The sequence below is a fragment of the Amblyomma mixtum genome, chromosome 2 (assembly GCF_055824585.1).
Source record: "Amblyomma mixtum isolate Tamu chromosome 2, ASM5582458v1, whole genome shotgun sequence".
Taxonomy (NCBI): Eukaryota; Metazoa; Arthropoda; class Arachnida; order Ixodida; family Ixodidae; genus Amblyomma; species Amblyomma mixtum.
In genome coordinates this window covers 228,950,429-228,971,408 of record NC_143013.1, presented here as the reverse complement: position 1 = coordinate 228,971,408, position 20,980 = coordinate 228,950,429, and the positions used below count along the sequence as shown (strand labels likewise).

The window sequence follows — 20,980 nt, the reverse complement described above, 5'->3', positions numbered from 1 at the left end:
CGTACACATCTCGTGTGTCGCAGTCTATTGAGGACTAGTACACCTGAAACTGTTCGAGGCTATGAAAGGGCTCACAATAAAGCTAAATTGCTGCTTGATACGCATGTCAAACTGTATCGCACGACGGTACATGTGAATTGCGTTGGCGGCGGTTACATCATCATCCTCACGTCGCCGCACAGCCTCCCGTCCGGCGGTCTGCTGTCTTCAGCGCGGCGGGTGCTGTCCGGCCCGGACGGCGTGTTGAGGCCTCCGTCGCGGTCGCTGCAGGTGCTGAGCAAACGGCTGGACGCCTTCCCCGTCGAGCGATGGCTGCCCGCAGTGCTGCCTCGCAGTGCACCTCTGTGGCCCGCGAGGATCGGAGCGGACGAGGCTGTCGGGCAGATCGTGGGCCGCACGGTGACCAGGCACGGGCGGTTTGGAAATTCCTCCGCTGAGACTAACACTGGACGCTTATGAGTGTGTTTTTCGTAGCCATGTGTGGGTGTAGAGAGGCTATGAATTCCTAACTGTCATCATATATCCACTTCCTCTTGTGAAGATGTCATATGCCATGGATAAAGACTAGTTGGTCTTCTCGGCGATCATCCATGTATCCATGTGAGGATTTGTGCACCAGTGATGAAGAGACATCACTTTGCGAGGAGTACTGAAAGGTACTGCTCCACTATGTTATTAAGTTCCAGTCATGCGAAGTAGATTTCACCTCCAGAACAAAAAGGAGTGAAACTAGTTGGGACATCCTTGTCTTTCCTTCCTTCCTCGTCCCTTGCCTGTTTTTGTGCGCTAGCACTGTTGGCCACAGTGAGCGATTTAACCGGTCTCTGTGGTCCTCGTGCGTTACTGAAACAAATAAAAAACACCACAATGGGTCGTATTCGAACGCGGAAATTTGTCGCGTGACAGGAGTGCGCAACCTCACGGCCACGACGAGTGCCGCATGTCCTGATGGATAGAGGTGGGCATGGTCTGTTCGCCAAGGCAGACGCGGTGACAGCAGTACTTTTCTCTGCCGTCATCCTAGTTGCCGCGAGTGAACAGAAGGTGGATACAGCTTGAGCTGTACCACTACGGCCACTACCGCTACTCTTAACTTCCCTAAGCCACTGACATCACAAGAACACAATCTATATCACATGTCACTGAAGTGTCCTTCGCCGGTGCTTCATTGTAGCCGCTGTTTCGTTCTAGCCGGTCTTATGGCAGGAGGATGGTGGTAGGTGCAGAGCGGAAACTCCCCTCAAACGCCACCTGCCAAGGTTGGCCGGTGGACGCTTCACACAGACGCCGAAGCAGAAGAGCTGTAGCCGTCGTGGCCCACGTGATGCTCTCGCATTAAAGAGTGTTTGCTGCCTCTGCAGGGGCGACATGCTTCCGTGCTTCGTCAACGGCCGCGGCTGCCTCGTGGCGGATCGTGCCAAGGGCCGCTGCCGCCTGGCGTCCGCCTTCGAGTACCTGGCACAGAGCAGAGGCACTCGATACCGCTGGCAGCCTCTGTCGCCGTCCTTGGGCGCCGGCTCCCATTGGCTGGTTCCACGCGCCGGGGGCGGGTCCACAGCGACGGCAGTCGTCGTCGTTGGTCACGAGGCTCCCAGCAAGTGGCTTCTGGCGGCCAGGGCTCGCCACCACGGGGCACTCGTTGTGGGGTACCTCGCCGTTAACGGGTCGGGATCCGTCGTCGAAGATGGCGACGTGGTGGGCTGCAACCCGCGGTCGGGGCCCGACTCCCCCGTCGTCTCTGCTCGGCACGATGTCCGGGTGAGTGCGGCCGCTGCCTTTGTCTGTTTAAAGGCTCAGCGAACAGCGCGCCGGAAGCCTTTTCGCCAAAACTTACAAATCCACGTTTTAAACAAGGGGAAAAAATAAGGGAAAAATATAAAACCGGAGGAAATAAAGAAGCGACATGACCAAAGAACAAAAAAAAAAGTGTTTTGCGCAAAATTCAGTGCTGGCGCATGCGTATTGATATTTGCTTTCCGGAAAATCATCTCGTTCCCAGATTCTGCACGTATTCTACGCAGACAGATTATGCGTTAACTCAGCGCATTAATCTTCGTATACAGTCGTGCCTCCTTTATATGCTTAATATGGACGCTTTAGTTCCTGAGCAAAAGCTACCATAAAGCGAGTCGTTGGTACCAATGAATCATGAAAGAAAGACAAATATTCTGAAAAAAAAACGCTCTATGATTAGGGACTCCTTCTCTGCATAGAGGCGGGAAGTGAAGTGAACATCGCGCAGTCTTGGAATCTCCAGGTATATTATTCTGGTCGCCATATTTAGAATTTTTCATGCTCCTGGTGGTCCATAGACGCGTGATGACGCCTCTTGGTGCGAAGCATCTTCTACTACCAAGGGCGTCCGCAGAATTTTTTGCAGGGGGGGGGCCCATTGGCTGTTGGCGCCGGAGGGGGGGGGGGGGTTATGTTCGTAGCAAAAAGGCACTATTTGCGGAGTAAATTTATTTATTTATAAATAAATAAAATAAATAAGTAAAATACACACATGAAAGAAAAATTACAAACAGCAAATTAAAGCGTGGCTAGGAGAGATACATTGGAGTTTATCAACGAAGAAACAATTAAAATTAATAAAAATGCAAAAAGATACTATCACTTCGTGGAGAAGAGTGCTCAGTCTTGCTGCATACGGGTTCTCGACACACCCGGATTGATGACCAGCACACAGCACAATATGTTCACAAACACGCAACGACAGTCAGTCAGCAAACAGCAACTGTAGACGCCTCGGATTTTTCTGGGCGAATTGCGTGATGACACGGGTGATAAATTCATTCCTGTGCTTCATTACACGCTCTCGGTGCACACTCATCATACAAAGGCCGTCCAGTCTGTCGTTTGTCATCGTTGAGCGTAGCCACGTTTTCACTCTCCTCATTGTACTGAAGGAGCGTTCGACCGTACAGGTAGTAACTGGCAAAGCCAGAGCCACCTCAATGGCTTTTGCAACACCAGGGAAGAATGTCTTGGCCTGATGTAGAAGCTCGCAGTAAGTTATTTCTGATGGGTCCCCAGTTTTGTTGCACCACATCTCGTACCAAGAGATGGCCTCTTCCTTGAAGTTGTCGATGCCGTAAAAGCACTGGAGTTCTTCGGCGAGAACAGCGAACTCAACACGGCTCAAGTGCTTCATTTTTGATGGATGCAGCTGGAGAAGTTTGAAGCTCCTCTCATTGCTTTCAGAAAAGCGCCGAGCTAAAGAACCAGTGAGGGAGTCCAAGTACGGCACATATATTGCCACACGGTAGTATTCCTCCGGCGACTGAATCCCGTAGTTGTCTCGGTGGGCCTGACGAGAGACTTGTCTTGGCACAGATATCACCACATTTAAGTGATTGGCTGCCTCCCATGCTGCATTCATGATGTTAGAGAACTCCTCTACAGCGTTCGTCCGGTGGCCGCGAAAAATACGTTGCAGCTCAGTGATGTGGTCATGCACAGAATGGAAGTCCATGGATACACCTTGCAGAATGTTCGTAACTGGTTCGAGCCGAGCGCTGTACTTCGCTACAATATGCAAGCAGACGATGAAAGATGAGCTTGTTGTTGCGCAGTAGAGGATGTGAGCTCGTTGTCTAGTTGCAGCGTTTGAGCATGATTCCGTGGACGCGAGCTCCTCGAGTGCTTCGACTATGGCCACGTAATGCTGAGAGAAGATCCTAATAGACTTATATTTTGCAGACCATCTTGTCTCACACAGCATCGGAATGTTCGGCACCAATTTTCTCCGGAGTACGCTCTCGCGGAAGAAGTTTATGGTTTGTTTGATTATGCCAATTGTGTTTCGAATTTCAGAGACGTCGTTCAGATCGTTGATGACGAGATTTAGTTTGTGACTTGCACAGTGGAAAAATAGTGCCTTCGGGAACGGTTTTTGTATAATTTTGTTCACTCCAGCTTCTTTTCCAGCCATTGTAGAGCATCCATCGTACCCCTGTCCAACGAGGTTCGAAAGAATCAGCCCGACATTCGTCAAAAACTTCAAGATTGCCGCGGCGATGCAAGCGGAGTTTAATTGATCCAGCTCTACAAATCCCAAAAACTGCTCTCGAACGCACACTTCGGCTCCCGCCTTGTCAATAAAGCGAACGCCTATAGACATCTGCTCTTTTCCTGAAATATCTGCAGTTTCGTCAGCAAGAACGGAAAAAGCAAACGCTTTGTTAGCTTCGGTAACTATCTGCTCTTTCAGGATGTCGCCACAGATTGTGATGATCTCGTTCTGGACGCGGACAGAAGTGTACTTGGCATTGCCAGCAGAAGAAGCGAAGTGCTCCTGAAGTAGAGTATCTCCAGCTTCTACACGAAAGTCAAGCAGATCATTGAAGACTCCACTATCGGACTGCTTGCCGCGAATTGGCAAGTCATGCGTCGCGCAAAAGACAATGGTGGAAACTATTGGAAATAGTTTCTCACGGTTCCTTTCAACTTGCGCGTGGAGTGCTCTGTTCAGCTGCTCTACAACGGGTAGCTGCTTGCCTTTCATCACATCCATAAAGTTCTGTGAGGCCGTCATTGCCTCCTGGTGCCATTGGGATTTTACGTGATCCCTGCACGCCTCGTGCATTTTTCTGTAGTTACTGAAAGCGCGCACGATAAAACTTCCTTGAGTACCCCGGTGAACACGTGGAGGAAAAATGACGCAAAAACGACAAATAGCGCCTTTCGCTGTCGCTGAGTACGCAAGCCAGGGGGCGTAATCTCCCAGCCATTGATGTCGAAAAGGCCTCTTTCCAGGTGTTACATCCTTCTTAAAATCGTATGTAACATTTGGTGACCATGGCTTAGTAAGAAGACGTAACTTCAAAAAGTCCGGTATGCCAGTGAGTTTAGCTTTGCCTAGAAACTCTCCTAAGTCATATTCTTGAGGCAAGTTATTTGTTTTCTTGATGTTGTCTCCGGACTTCGATCCCAAGCAAGGAGAAAGGGAATCGTCTCGGCTTACTGCGTGACCGGAGCTCGCTGGTGAAGTTCCTTCCATGGAGACGACGACGTCGGCTACTGTCCGGTGATGAAAGGTTGCATCGCTCTGGTCAAATCCGGACTTAAATCCCAAGAAAGGAGAAATGGAATCATCTCGGCCTGCTGCATTACCTGAACTCACTGTTGACAGAGTCCCTTCCATGGAGTCGACGACATCAGCTACTGTCCGGTGATAAAAGCTTGCATCACTCTGTTCAAATGCTACACCGTTGTCACATGTCACACCAGAATCTGCAGGGGCGCATTTGGATAATGCTTCGTCAGACAACCGCTGACGCTTGAAGAAGCGTCGAATATCCATCATTCGGGACCGCGCGAGACAAAGCTGGCTATGGAGTTCTTCGGGGTTGGTAGTGTTAAAAATATATACACATTGATTGAAAAAACGGTTGAATGCGTACGTTGAAAACAAAAAATGACTATATATACAACGAAAACTTATTTACAAGATAAATGCACGCTCGCAGCTTCATACACCTCGCTCCATCTTGCTCGCGCAACCGCACAGTCGAGTATTTGCACACACACTACTCGCCGCTCGTCGTTTTCTCGTCCGCTGTCTTGATTGTTCTCAGCTTCGTTGACAACCGGCCACTAAAAATACCGAAGCACAAACACAGAGGCGCGCACACATGCAAGGGCCTACTTGCCGCAGTATCCCCGAATACGCACTGTTGGAGTTGACGGTTCAGGACAGGAGTGCCGCTGAGCGAAGAGGTAGATGGCGAAAGGAGAATAGGTTTATTTACATTTTACATTGGTGGTTAGAAGTGAGACGATTCTGCCGCATCCGTTGTCGAGTTTTATATCCTTCTTGTTCCCTAAAGTCCCTAGGTTCAGGACGCCCTTGCCGGAGTGGGAGGGGCCTAGAGCTTTCACCTGTGCGCACACACACGACACTGCACTCATGGTCACGCCCCCTTCACATGTGGAGTCTGAGGGAAAGAAGGTTGTCGTCGAGGTAGCGTTGACGGCGGTAGGTGATGGCCTCCGGCCAGCCGAAGGTTTCTGCGGGTCACCGACATCTGTTGATCATCAAATGCCACCCGCCGCTCGAGGCCAGACGCGAGGTCACGAAAACGCCGAAAGTGGTTCCTCGTGCTTGGGTCGGAGATGAGGCCCGCCAGCTTGTCGCGGTGCTTGGGCACGCCAAAGAGCAACCGGAGACGAGGCCCTTTGTTCCCTGGCACGGTCACGGCAAATGGGGAAGATAACGTTCGTCTCCCCGAGGCGGCGGCGGCGTTCTACACGTGCAGGCACTTTGTGAAGGGGGTCTGGTTTTGTTCCTGCACTCCAACCGGGCAAACTCCGTAATTGAAGTCAGCTGGCACCTGGGTCCTCTCGGTGCTTGTGGTCCATGGCGGCAGGCCCGAAAGCAATCACCCTCAAGTCGCTAGCAGCCATACACAGTAGAAACAGGCGTGCTGGCGGCCACCCGGCGAGACTTGTTGTCGTCGTTCCTAATAGCACTTTGGGGGTGAAAGGAACGCCTCGCGACTTCCGAGGGGAAGGGACACTCGCCACTCCAGTCGGAAAATTTGTTTTGTGTGTTTTTATGGGGTTCAGAGCCCCAAAACGACTCAGGCTATGAGGGACGGAGTAGTACAGAGTTCCGGATAATGTCGACCACCTGGGTCTCTTTACCATGCACTGACATCGCACAGTACATGGGCGCTGTTGGGATTTGAGGCCCAGCCAGAGGTGACAGGCGAGCCAGGCGAGCCAGGCAGGCGCCATCGGGCTGCCTTGACCAAAGGCGCTGGCTTCCGGAGAAGATGCAAGGAACGCTGGTGTGGGGGCGCCTCTGGAGACTGCGTCGCCGTGAACAAAAGCAACTGCTAATCCCCTTTGCCGAAGATTCTGAAAGCGGCGCTTCTACCGAACTGCGCTCTCCCGTGGATCGGAGGAGACAGCGAGCGGCGGCGGCGCCAACTCATCGCCTGCTTGCCCTTGAGCAGCCCGACAAAGCGGGGGTGGACACGGCTGATTTGTCCCTCCCTCCTGAAGAATTCATCGGTGGCCGGATTGTGCACTGTCTGCCTCCGTGTGGCTATCTCTCTAGAGATCAAAGAAACAGGCACCCATCTCAAGACGCCTCGAAACACATGCTCGCCGGTGCCGCTGTATGTCTGCAACGACGCGTCCCCGGACTCGGCACTTCGCAGATGTGACCCAAAGCTGGAAGCGGGGCCGCTTTTACTCTTTTTGCTGAGCGCACCGCCGCCCCTGGTGTGCGGCCATCACTCACGGTTAGAGTGAGTGATTTTCCAGGGGGGTGCAGCCGCCCCCCCTTGCCCCCCCCCCCCCCCCTCCGGACGCCCATGTCTACTACTAGTGTTCAAACTCTGCGTACTGAGTTAGCTGGCATGCGCTGAACATGCTTTTTGAGCGTATTGCGCGCAGGGAGAATTTTTTTTCTCAGCCATTTATGTATTGAGGGAAATAGTAATTCGCGTTGTCCGGGCACATTGCAACTATAAAAGAACGAAGCACACGCACAAAAACGACATTACTGTATACGGCACCTGCACCTTCCTACTGGTGTCCACTGGTGGTGGTGGTTTCGCGGTGTTCTGCGCAAAAAAAGCATGGGGCGGAACTGTAGTTTAGGCCGTCGATATTTTGTTATCATCATTTTTTTTGTATTAATGGAACAAAAATCCATGGATTCAAATGGACTACGTGCATTTTCACGCTGTCCATTGTCCGGACAGCGAGTTTTCATATTCACGAGGCGGAAATACATTCAGAGAGTTTGTTCCCGAGGAAAAATGTCCATAATTCGAGTCTTATGTATTAACGGGGCACGACTGTAGCAGAACTTGGTGCTTGTAGCCATTCCTATCATGGTTCAGGTTGGAACGGTGATGTGCATAATTGAAATAGATAAATATCTTATGGGCCTACTGCTCCGTCGCACCATGCCGTTTCTTTTTTCAAAATCTATGAAAGCTGCCCATACAAATCTTTAGACAAAAATAATAGTGAGCAATCCGCAAAACTGCTGAGCACTGCTCAGTGCAGCTTGATGTCACATTGGCGAGGAGCATAAACTTCGCTTGCGCCATGGCGCTTTGTAGACAATTTTTACTACGCAGAAATAGGAAGATCCGAATTGGGGACAAGTGTCCAATGATGTCTGAGAAAAGGCTGGCACTTTGCCAAGTGCACAGTTGCGCACATATTGTATCAAACTATTTACTTATTTAAGGATTAAATCTAAAGCATTTATACCCTCTATGAGGAGAGAGCTGCTTCCGCTTCTGATGCATTCTCAAGATCTGCTGAAACGAAGGAGGACCAGCTCACCTTGTTTTCTTCTGCTTGTCTGGGATAAAGTCTTAGCGTTAATTTATTCATTACTCAAATGGAATATGGGCCTTGTAACAAATTCTGAAAACTGCCTTTTTCCCGGCTCCGCGTTTCTGCCTAAATTCCACCCAGTGAATTTTTCTTCTGCCAGTAAAAAAAAAAAATCTAGTATCCTTTTCTCCAAAAAATTAAATGCGCCGGCAGAGACTTTTTTTTTCTCTTCGTGTACCTAATCAAATGTTTTCTTCTTTTCCTGCAGATGCTGGTGAAAATACCTGCCGACTCTCCTTAGGCCAGCCGACGCTTTGACGCTGCGAGCGACTGCGTCTGCAAATTGAGCCGGCTCGGCGACATCCAGTTGCATAACAAACTTTCTTCTTTATTTTATTTTTATCTTTTCATTTTTTGCTATTTTATACCGTGAGATAGAGAGAGAGAACGATGAACTCTAAGACCAGCGTGTGTGCACAGCGGAAGCCCTGGTGGCGTACATATTGTGCAAGCGGATTTAAAATATTGGTCATTTGAATGACGTAATGGTACATACCATTAGCAAGATGTGATGCGCGATTTTTCGAAGGGACAAAATGATTACCTCGAAAATATACTCTAATATTGCTTCATCGCTTTACATAGAAATGATTTATGCGATGCAGTAACTTCATCTTAATCACTGGGCGACCGCGCCTAGGTTTCATGCATGTGTAAAATGGACACATGTCCTTTTCACTTGCCTGGATGTCCGTTTTTACAGATATCGAAATCTAGATTACTTTTGGAACGAAAGAATTCGAGCATTGTCGACACGTACACAAAAATGTTTCGAGAGGAACCTGTCTTTTTGTGCGAGCATACATATCCAATGTTTTCTTGGTTTCAAAAGTGTGGCATTTGTTGCATGTCTTTTCATGCTCTCGACTTGGCACTCAAAAGTTTCCTAGTCTCTACGCAGTTTTTCTTCGGTAGTCCTCATGGAGAGGAATAAGCGTGATAATCTTTTCTACGCTTGAGAAAAAAAGGGGTATTGTCTCGCCGCACTTGCATCCGAGGAAAGTAGGGCCAAAAAGGTCGGGCAAATATTTGTTTCTTCGGTATCAGCACGACCTTTTCCTGCGGACTTAAGAGCGGCTTTCTTCGGCTTTGCCAAATTATGTTGTTTCCACTGTAGACGGGTTGCGATGCAGTGCAAGTTGATTTTGAAAGAAGTGATGTTTGCTTTCCTGTTACTGAATGCTTGCTTTAGTGTGGAATGCCTTTGAAATGTCACATATAAACAACTACTGAAATATTTGGTTGACTCAGTGTGCCCCGAGGCAATGTACCAATCCTTGTGCAGCGGAGGCCAATGAGGAAGTTATTAAAAAAAAATTTTTCTTTATGTAAAACGTGGATGGAGGAGAAGGCCTTACCATGTTCAGCTGACTGCTGGTGGTGTCACAAACCAGAGTCAGTTGAAGACGTCTTTATTGATGGCTGGAATGCGCTGCTCGTTTGGAACGTCTTCCAGCGCACAATAAAGAAAGAACCACCCTTGACGCTATTAGGGACAGGATTCCTAGACGTTGAACCATACCTTTATATATACGATGTCGTCTACGTTCTTGGCCTCCACAGTATATCTGGCGCAGCAGGACGGATGCAAGACACTGCGATGAAGATGCACGATTTGTCAGCGATTACTTCTACGAAAATGTGCTTAATCTGCATGAAGTGTACAAGGCGCTGTGTTTTTGGTGATGAAGTGTATTTTAATAAAAGGACAAAAGGTCCTCAAGTGTGGGCTCCTAGTTGTCCAAGAGCCCTGAAGCAGTTATGTTCCTTGAAACGGTTCTGAGTTTCTGCTGTTGGCGAAACGCTTGTCCGCTCCTGATTTTGAGAATGGAATGCCGAACTTAATCTGTTTGTTACCTGTTGTTGTAACCTGTCGAAACAGGCAATGAAGAAAAAAAGTCCCTGTTAGCTCAGTTGGTAGAGAGACTGCACCGATGAAGCGCTGGCTCCGCGTTCGAACTCTTAACCAGCACGAATTTTTCCACGTTTCTGTGGAAGCTGTACAGCCTTCCTTTGTACCCGTATGACTGTGCTTGAGCGGGTGCCAGTGTCCAAATACTCCCTGATTATAGAAGATTGGTAATGTTTCTAGCCTGCAAATTTTTTTTTTAGTGCGGATGCGCTATTACCCTCCTACGCCGCAGAATCAGCCTATTTGCGTGAAGCCTCTGAGGTAGTCCCGAAAGGAAAGCTAAGGCGTATCACTGGCTCAATCGCGCTTTGAGCTGCGTGGCGGTGATGACACATGTGCGTTGCATGCATTGGTGTTGACAATGTTTATAGTCCAGGGGTTGACAGATTACCGTCTGGCTAGGAGCGAACATCGTGGAAATAAACACACTCGCCAACAAATTCTTCACAAGGAAACACGACGTTTCGGGGCCCGTACTGGTCCCTTGATCACATAGAGAGCTGCATGGAACGACAGTGGCTTATATGGGGTTAAAATTGCGTAGCGAGCCATTGTAGATTTCTGGCAGATTACCACGTGTTCTGTTAAGAGCATGCTTTGTGCTTTGTATATGGAATGATTACAAAGGAGGCGTGATGATAACTTCTCTGTGGCAATGATAGATGCTTCGTCCCAATCAGTGGGGTTCATGCGTTGTGTTCCCCCATAGGCCCCGCCGCGGTGGCTCAGTGGTTACGGCGCTGGGCTGCTGACACGAAAGACGCGGGTTCGATCCCGGCCGCGGCGGCCGCATTTCGATGAAGGAGAAATTCTAGCGGCCGGTGTGCTGTGGGATGTCAGTGCACGTTAATGAACCCCAGGTGGTAGAAATTTTCTGAGCCCTTCACTACGGCGTCCGACATAGCCTGAGTTGCTTCGGGACGTTAAACACCTATAAACAAAACCAAAACCTGTTCCCTCAAAGCATTAGATGCAGAGCGGCCTTTGATGACGTCATTCTGATGCTCTTGGAGCCTTCGGCAGAATTTTCCGGTTTCTCCAATACAGGCAGCGTCACAGCCGTGACACGGTATCTTGCACACCACGCCAGGGTATCTTGAGTGATCTAGACGGTTGCACAATATTCCGTGCTTAGCAATGTTAAATCGCAAGCCTATTTTCGTTCTCTACGTATGCAGTTCTTCGTAAACTGCTACTACATTCGCTAGTTTAAAGCGATGCGCAAAACACAATGCCAGGCGCTTTAATTCTCTCTATCCCTCTCTATTCCTCTCTCCACCTTTGCTCGAATTACTTGCATCTCCGCTTGGATGGAGTCACACCGACCACCAAATAAACTTCTTTGAAGATGTTCTTAGCAAGGTGGGAGCATTTTCAAGTCCGCAAACTCCACCGAAAAGAAAAGACGGTCAATATAGGTCACAGGAAGCATGAAAACTGTGATGTAATCGCCGTAGCGTCGTTTTAATTCCCTGTATTGTTAAAGTCAGCATGCCTCAACAATCGGAATGGCCTATGAAGAATCAGCAATTATATAGTGTTTTTTTTTCGTGCCTCACGTGACGTACAGCCGGCCAAATCTTTAGCTGGCGTGCCTTACGGCCGCGTATTCCGTGCTCCTGCAGCTTGTGATGGAGCAAACTTGCGGAAATATCAATTCTGAGCACAGGCTCACTAAGCCAGTGCTTAATATTGAGCCTTCCGCAAGTTTTCTTCGTCGCAAAGCGCAGGAGCGTAGTAAAAATTGGCTGTGACTTACTAAGGTTAAGCCTGGATATCTTAAAGCGAAGAGCTCTCGCTGCTTTTCAGCCAACTCCCGAGCTACCACTTCTGGATCGGTGTTTCTGCGCCGTCCGACAGTGGTTTCTTCTTCTCCTTCCATGGCGAGTGTCTGCGCTTGTTGTATGGGCAAATGCGCACTGCGCAGGGCTGCGGCGAAAGGTCGAATGGTGGCGAGGAGAAGAAGCGGCAGTGCACATGCGCAGTAGAGCGCGGCGGCGGCGAAAGGTCAGGCGACGGAGTCAGCGCGCGGCGCGACGACGGCTGCGGCAGCAGCGGCCACCTGCGCTCCGCGTGACGTCACTCGGTTTCGCGCATGCGCAGCCATGGCAAATTTGTAGTGTGGCTCACGCGAAGCGCGATGTTGACGAGCCTAGTGAAGCTTTTCGCTTCAAAAGCGGCCGTCGCACACGCCAGCTAAAGATTTGGCCGGCTGTCACAGTCATCATTTGGCTATTGAAAACGTCCGGCGCCGTGTCCCAGCCGTGGCTGCCCGGACGAGCCGATCGAGCATGGTGGTGCCCGCTCCTGCACAGCGCCATTCCTAGGTACAGTGGCTGGAATACTATTCCAGCCACTGTAAGGCTGCCTCATCGTTGTAAGCAGGAGTTCTCGACAGAAAAGTCACTTTTCAATTGGTCGAAAAGGTCGTGACGTCACAGTGCGCGAATTACAAACGGGGCCATTGTACTTTGGCTAGTAACCATGCAAACAATTAAAGGGATGGTATAGTGATGCTCCAAGTAAAATAAATAAAATCGGGTAGGAAATTCGTCGATTTGGGGAATCGAACCAGAGTCTCTGGAGTGCGAGACGAACACGTGAACCACTCCACCATGCCAGCTCGATGGTTTTCGAATGAACAAAAGGCGCGTCTAGTGAATACGGTGTCTTCGTTCATTCCCATCTTCCTCCCTTACCTTAGGGCTAGGTTCAGGTGTCCACCGAGATATGCGAAACGGATACATTTCCTTTCCTCAAAAACCAATTTACCGACGAGCAAGGCGTTGCAAGACGTGTCTCTTCCACTCTTAGGTTTGGTTTGGTTTATGGGTTTTAATATCTCAAAGCGACTCAGGCTATGAGAGACGTTGAAATTGCGACCACCTGGGGTGCTTTAAACGTGCACTGACACTGCACAGTACACGGGCCTCTAGAATTTTGCCTCCATAGAAACTCGACCGCCGAAGCCGGGATCGGACCCGCGTTTTTCGGGTCAGTAGCCGAGCACCATAACTACTGAGCCACCACGTTAGGCGAAGCTTAACATCTGAACCATATATCAGTGACACAAGCAGCAACACCACGCTTAAGGATTTCGCCTCACCGCACTTTAGGTCAACAAAGCGCCCCCCTTCATTTGTTTAGTGTGCCGGAACCTGTTCCGGCCGACACTCGGGGGAGGGGGGGCTGCAATAGTTGCAGCATCTTGGTCACCTTCGTTGCCTGGTCGCAGTTTCGTATCTGGCGCAGGCTACGAAGATGGTGGCGAGGGTCCTTCTGCGCCTTGCCGTAAAAGAGGTGCCGCTGGAGCAGATGGGAGATCTAGTGGTCTACGTGACGGTTTACCGTTTCCCGCAGTAGGTCAGCGACGAGAACCTCGCCGCTGCGTTGTCCTCCTACGGGAAGGTGCGCTCCGTGACGGAGGTGGCCTTCCAGTTTAAGAGCCATGTCCGGAACGGGACGCGGTCGACTCCCAACTTTCTGACGGTGACCGGGACGCGCGTCATGCTGGAATGCCACGGCATGAAGAGGAGATGCTCGCGGTGCGGCGGTGAGGGCCACCTCGGCGCTGTGTGCTCGGTGGTGCACTGCCGCGCGGCGTGCAAGCGTTGCGGCAGCGGGCACCATACGTCGGACTGCATCCTGCCGCGGTCCTATGCGGCTGCTGCGGCTGCCAAGACGTTCCAGGGGCCTGGTGGGCAACCCGGGCCGGTCGAGATTGTTGAGGCGCCTGGCGGTCCAGAAGAACCCACCATGGAAGTTGTAGTGAACGACGATGAGAAGTCGTCGACCGTCACGTTGGGGCCGCCACTGATGTGGCGTCTTCTGTCCTCACCTCCAACGACGAGCCGCCGAAGAAGGAGACCGCAGAACAGTTGGACTCGAGGGTCTCCAACCCCTCAGAGGAGACGCCCGACTCGGAGACCCAGGCCGCGACGTCGCAGTCGGTCGCGAACCAGCACCGGCAGCCGATGGTACAGCAGCCGGCGCCGGTCCCCCACATGGCCTCCGTCAACCGGGAGGCCCTGATCTACGCCCCGCGCACGGTGCACTCGGCAGGCCCCGCCCACGTCCTCCCGAGCAACAAGGAAGGCCCCTTGTCCGGTGCTGCCGTTACACCAAACGCCCTGACGCCGCGAAGCCGGCACTAGCAAGGCCTACGGCGCTAGCAAGGCGATACTGGCAGAACGCGCCAAGCCGCAGCTCTCGGCCACGGATAGCGGCGCATCTTCTTCGGGCGTCTTCCGCAACACAAGATGCGGAAGACCGAGGACGGCGCCGAGATGGGCTTCTCGGAGTGGTGCCTTCGAACTACATGTCACACCAGATTGCAGAGGTGCCACTTTGGGCAGTACCACCCCATAAACCAAACCAAACCAAAACCATATATACGTACAACCATCCCAGGGATAGCAAAGAGGACGCGCATCCCAGCAGTCGGTCTGAAACAGCTGGCGCTGTCACACATTACATCTATGTATAGAGACGCCCAGCATGTTTTCGTGGACGGATCCGTGACGGACACCTACCTCTTCAGCTGCAGCGGTGATAGTGGCAGGCAATGCCTCATGTCACCGTTTCTATGTAATGCATAAAACGTCCTCTACGGCAACCGAATTGACAACCATACGAGAAGCCGTCCGTTATATTGGTCACCAGTGAGCGCACCAATGGACTATATTCTGCGACTCGAGATCGCCATTGCAGGACATACAAACTTATGTAAAACCAAGCGCATGCGAACAGCTGGTTCAACAGATTGTGCTTTTGTTAGCCGAAGCTTTCCACCGCGGCCATATCATTAAGTTTCAGTCGATACCGAGCCATTGCGGCATAGCGGGAAACGAGCGTGCTGACGCCGAGGCTCGGCTGGCACATAGTAATGGTGCTTTCATTAAGATAGCCTTTTCTAGATCAGACATTGGAGCCTTGTTGGCGCATTTAATGGAAGCCGCAATGCAGGCGCACTGGAATGATTCGAACCATCAACAGGACCGCGTCTCTAAGCTTGACGCTGGCTCACGATTTCCCCACGATTTCATCTGCCATCTATGGTGGTGCGACGTCATGGGACTTCACCGGTTACGGCTTGCAGTTGCCTACACCAAACACTATCTTCGCAAGATACGGCGGCACGGGGTGGTACGAAGGGTGTCCCCCCCACCCCTGAAAGGGAGACGCGCGGACATAAGCGGGCTTAGGGTGCCTCGATGCGCGCGCCCTCTTGGAGGGTGGTGCCATTCTTTGAAGGGGCGAACGCCGCCTCCGGAGCGGCAGCGGCCATTTCGCTCCCCACGCGTCGCCGCGGCTGCTTGGGAGAGGCACGTGCGCGGCGTTTTCTGGGACAAAATGCCCGGGTGTTGCGTGCCCCAGTGCACGAACCACTCACGAAATGAGTGGAAGATGTACCGGTTCCCTAAAGAACCGAAAAGACGGCTTCTCTGGCTCGTAAAAATCAAGCGCGACAAGTGGCAACCCACGGACCGCTCGTGTGTATGCAGCGTAAGTTATGCTTCTTCTGTATTCGTAGTTATTCTTTCATTTGCATGCTTTATACCGTAGCGTTTGTCAGTCTTGTATCCTAGATATCTGGCGCATATGCTTGCGTGTTTAACTCGTTTATTTCTGGGCAACACGACATGCTTAGTTCTTATAATCTCTTGTTGTACATGTAGTACTGCGAGCGCGTAAAGATGTGCGCTCTTTGCTACCGGATCCTTGTGCAATTTCTTTTTTGTGCGCAGTGGAACGTAAGGGGAGCTCTAAGTTACCTTTTATGCTATGACATACAGAGCGCTTTGAGGAATTTTCTCGGCGTTGTATTCTTGTGCCGCTGTCCAACTCAGACGGTGTGCGTGCGTGCGCGCGCCCGTTTGTGTGTGTGTGTGTGTGTGAGAGAGAAAAAGAAATGAGGCGTATGACCAAGCAAGACGCATGTGTGGCCATGACAATCATGTCAGGACTCGTTATGACTAGTTTACTAACGGCTAATTGGTAGTTACTGCATGTATAAAGGCACGCTTAACTTGGTGATCGATATGTGTTTTGTGATCACGCTTGTCTAGACATTCGCTTTTCTTTCCCCATTCGATGACCGGTGAATTATCTGAACATCTGACTGGAGATGAGTGACGAGGATTTCATGACTACGGAGCCCTTTAACAACGGAAATTTCTTAATGGTGATGACAGGATCAGACGAAAGAGAAAGCTGTTTCATTGAAGCTCCACAAAATTTGTGGACAGCATGATCGAAAGCGGGAAGTCGTGAAAAATCCAGGATTGACTTACAGCATTGCCTTCTTGCGCGCACATATATGAGTGCAACGTTTTATTTTTAAAGGAATTTCTTAGCTCACTGCCCATGTTCCACCTAGCAGCAAAGGCAAGAACCTTTAGTATCTTAACATGGGAAGCACACATCTCTTCAGTGTCCAATAATTTCCTCGCACTCTCCCCGTTTTTTTTTTTTTTTTCAGAAAGAAGTCGACGGTCTTTTGCCTCTTTCTTAGTATATCTTAACAAGCACCTGAATTTCACTTATAACTGTTTAGGCATATCCCTGTTTGTGTTACTTATTTTTAGCTGTTTAGAATGTTAGTGTGAAGCCCTCTCAATTTAAACATTAATAAGTTTGTCTGATCATTGCATGTTTCTGTGTTACAGGCACATTTTGAAGAAAGCGCCTTTGAGCAGAATAGGGCTGACGGGTGGAAAAAATTGAAGCCCAATGCTGTGCCAACGCTTTTTTCCTTCAGAGGTATAATAAGCCACATATTTCTACATTAACGAAAGTTTGCAACGCTTCTTTCCTAATCCTATTGCTTCTTTCATTCTTAGCCTGATTGTTCTAACTTAGTACTGTAATGACCGGCCATTTGTAGACTCACGTGGAGCGATTTTTTTTTTTCATCATACTGCAGACCCAGTGAAGGGTCCTAGCAAGAGGGGTAACAATTTCAGAACAAAACACAAAAGCATAAAGTGCAAAAACACGAGCATAAAATTCACACAAATGTTTCTTCAGAGAATTAGGCGGCTCACATTACAGTAAGACTCTTCATACCTCCGGTCAATAGAATAGCTCGTTTTCATTTTTTACAGGGAGGTAAATCAGCCGCGCCTTCCGCCCAGAAGCATGATGCTGACAATTTTGCATTTTATTTAATTTTATGTCTAAACGTGGCAAGACTTGGAGCATGCTCGTTCGTAATGATAAAATAATGCACCATCTGATTTGCAGCATGTGTGGCCTCTCTTTTTTCAGCGATGCCTAAGCACAGGAAGCCGCCAAAGGAAAGGTTACAAGGGGTGCCTGCGGCAGCAGAGCAAAGGGGCACTCTGCAGCATCAACAGAGTGCTTCTGATACCACATCAACAGAAATTCAGGACCAATACGTCAACGACATGGCTGATATGCCACACACGGCAAATCAAGAACTGCAGCCATTGCCCAGTGACGACAGGGAGACGGCTCAAAGTCAGATGAACAACTCACCTCGCCCAAGTTCCATTCCAGAAACTTCAATACCCGCCACAGATGATTCCCTGCAAGTTGCCTGCGCACTTCGTGCAACCCGTGCAGAGAAGTGCAGTAACAGCTCATGTGCTACACTTAATAAACAGCTAGAGGACATGAAGAAAAAATACGCGAAACTTAGCGAAGTTCACAGCAAAACAAGTGCTACAAATAAGTCAATTAAAAGGAAGCTTCAAAAAATGGAAAAGGCCAGCGAAATGTTACGAAAAAAACTGAAGTTCCTAAATCAAGACCAAATGCGAGCCCTGTCTCGGAACAGCAACAAAGGTTCCACCTGGTCGTCCAAAACAATTAAACAAGCCCTTCAGATCACATTTGCGAGTGGAACTTCAGGCTACGAAACCCTAAGAAGACTTGGGTACCCACTGCCTTCTAATAGGACTCTTGTCCGTCGTCTTCAGGGACTCAAGTTCCTACCAGGAATCTTAACTGAAGTGATTGACGTTCTCAGAGTAAAAGCAGAGGGCATGGAAGATATTGAAAAAAATTGTGTGCTTTATCTCGATGAAATGGAAATTGCACAAGGGTATGACCTCGATCGTGCTGAAGACATTGTGTTTGGAGGGAAAACATTTCCAGCAGTTCCAGATGAACCTGCATGTCATTGCTTAGTGTTTATGGTCGGAGGATTGAACACAAGGTGGAAGCAGGTAATCGCATACCATTTTACAGGAAGCTCTGTCGACGGGGGTCTGCTTAAGAGTTTTGTTCTGGAAATCGTGCAGCTTTGCGCTGACATTTCTCTTAGAGTGCTTGTGGTAACCTCTGATATGGGAGCGTCCAACAGAGCTATGTGGCGCGAGTTAGGTTTTTCTAGCCATAGGAATTCTAACACTGTGTGCTCAATCCCTCATCCGATGCTTCAGGGAAAGGAACTCTTTTTCACTGCGGACGCGGCTCACGTGATAAAAAATATCCGAGGTCAGCTTTTAAACTCTATTGACTTTACGCTGAGCGATGCAACTGTCTGCCAACATAGCTTACCCTCAAACAAAGTCAAGCTGGAGCACGTGCGCGCTGTCGTAGAATACGACTCTAGCAAAGAGCTGAAAATTGCACCCAAACTTTCTGAAGCTCATGTCAGCAAAGGCCACTTCACAAAAATGAAGGTCGGCATAGCAGTTCAGTTCTTCAAGGAATCCCCAGCCGCCATTCGTTGCCTAATAAGAGAGAAAGTGCTCGAACCAGAAGCTGAAACCACAGCATGGTTCCTGGAGCTCATCGCAAAATGGTACAAACTGATGTCCTCACGACATCCGTCAGTTGCACTTAGTTGGCAAGATATGGCAAAGTACCATGAAGCCTTGCACATGTTGCGCCTGGCAGTGGACACAATTCAAGGCATGCAGATGGGCAGCACATCCCAGTGGAAGCCCTCACAGGCAGGTCTCATGATTGCAACAACAGTTGTCCTTCGTTTGCAAGATATTGTGCTTAAAATGGATGGCTACAAATTCTTTCTCACCGGGAGACTGCTACAGGACTGCCTGGAGAATCTTTTTTCTGTTGTGCGTCACAGGAAACCCGTTCCAAACGCGTATGACATGAAATGTGCTTTGAAACTTGTATGCGTCAGTCAGTTTTTGCACACACCAGCAACCTCAAGCTATGAAACGGATGATTCTGAGTACCTGCTTGATATGATTTCACAAGGAAAAAAAGAGTACGTTGGAGATGTTGAAGAGGAAATTGACGATGGGGAAATTCTGTTCATTGAAGCACTGACTTCAATTGAGTGCAGTATTTTGCATCATATTGGCGGATTTGTTGTGAAAGGAATTTTGAAGAAAACGAACTGCGAGCAGTGCAAGGCTGCAATGCTTGGCTCGACGAACCATGAGCATGCATATTTAACTGCACTGAAAGAGTACGTCCAAGATGGTGAGAACTTGTGTTATCCGAGTGGTGCGGTTATGAGCCTTCTTCAATCCTGCGAAGAGCACTTTAAAGGAATCACGTCCTGGACAGACAATCTGTTCACCCTTAAGTCCCCTCTAAAGGCTGTCACAGAATATTTAAACAAGAACACACGATTCACTATGGAGGCCTGTCAGCAACACAAGGATTCTCTGGCAAACATACTGATATCAAGTTATGCAAGAGTACGGCTACGCATTCACCTGCGTCAGCTCGAAGCTGCGAGAGTCAATGGGCATGGAAGCAAGACATGCGCTGCAGTTAATTTGCAGTGAGTTGTAGCGCTTGTTTTTGACATTTTAAGGTTTCCGACCAAATAAACAAGCTATCACATCGGAAATCGCTAATTATCGGATGCAGTTTCTTTTTTCATTGTTCAGAAACCGTGTGGCTGCTTTATTTTAGCGGCATCGATATCTGATTTATAGTAGTGAGCAGTTTACATTATATTGCTGCATAAGATATGCTAAACAGGGCTTATAGTCCGTGACTGCGTGAGTCAAAATTTAATGCTATAGAAACCATATGTGTGAAGCACCAAGTAATCTGGCATGTATTAAAAAGTTTGTTTATCTCCATCTGCATATCGAAAGTAACGCGAAAGAAAGGAAAACGAAATTCAGAATAGCTATGGGAATGCTTTTCTGAGCATAAAATAGCCGTAAAGTACTATATTGTGTAATGTAAAATGAAAGAACATGCCTATATGTATACTCAAGCTTAACACAAAAATGTTCCAGAAGTCGTTTATTTTGTAGTATTAGCGAGTAATGCTCCGCAAAAATTATAAATCACGTTTGAAACTACAAAGAAACATTAAAAGTGCCCCGGATGTGTTCGCTGGGCGGTATATGGCGCTCGGCTGCACGGGCGCGACACAGCCGCGGCGGCCGAGTTTCGATAGAGCTGAAAAACACAGTGCCTTGTACTAGGTCGATATCGGTGCATGTTAATAAAAACCTGAGGTGGACGAAATTTCCGATGTCCTCCACCACGGCTTCATAACAGCCGATGTCGCGAAATTACAAAAACCGTGAATGTGACACTGGCTGGCTCGCCGCCCTTGGCTGCGTACGGAGCGGGCATCCTAATGGCGGACGTCGTAGCAGACGACGCGGTTGTCTCCACCCTGCACGGCGGCGGCGGGAGGAGCGCGCTCATCGAGGCACCCTAAGCGGGCTTAAATGCTTCCGCCATCTATCGGCAGAAATCGTAAACACAGACAGAGACTTTCACAAAGCT

At 49.4% G+C, this 20,980-nt stretch overlaps 2 protein-coding genes across 3 annotated transcripts; both read left to right on the top strand.

The window, feature by feature from the left end:
• Positions 1-479: 479 nt before the first annotated feature.
• On the top strand, positions 480-10,122 carry LOC149362850 (uncharacterized). The gene is made up of 2 exons (XM_089573273.1): positions 480-1,758; positions 8,576-10,122. Exons 1-2 carry the CDS (start codon positions 1,369-1,371, stop codon positions 8,606-8,608), a joined length of 423 nt encoding a protein of 140 aa, XP_089429399.1. The 5' UTR covers positions 480-1,368; the 3' UTR covers positions 8,609-10,122.
• A 5,367-nt stretch (positions 10,123-15,489) lies between these two features.
• Positions 15,490-20,547, top strand: LOC149362849 (uncharacterized). 2 transcript variants are annotated; one of them, XM_089573271.1, is made up of 3 exons: positions 15,490-15,784; positions 16,948-17,041; positions 17,549-20,547. In XM_089573271.1, exons 1-3 carry the CDS (start codon positions 15,632-15,634, stop codon positions 20,011-20,013), a joined length of 2,712 nt encoding a protein of 903 aa, XP_089429397.1. In that variant the 5' UTR covers positions 15,490-15,631; the 3' UTR covers positions 20,014-20,547. The 2 variants fall into 2 exon arrangements, with proteins under 2 accessions (XP_089429397.1, XP_089429398.1); XM_089573272.1 differs by having other exon boundaries at positions 15,651-17,041; positions 17,549-17,654; positions 19,073-20,547.
• Positions 20,548-20,980: the final 433 nt, after the last annotated feature.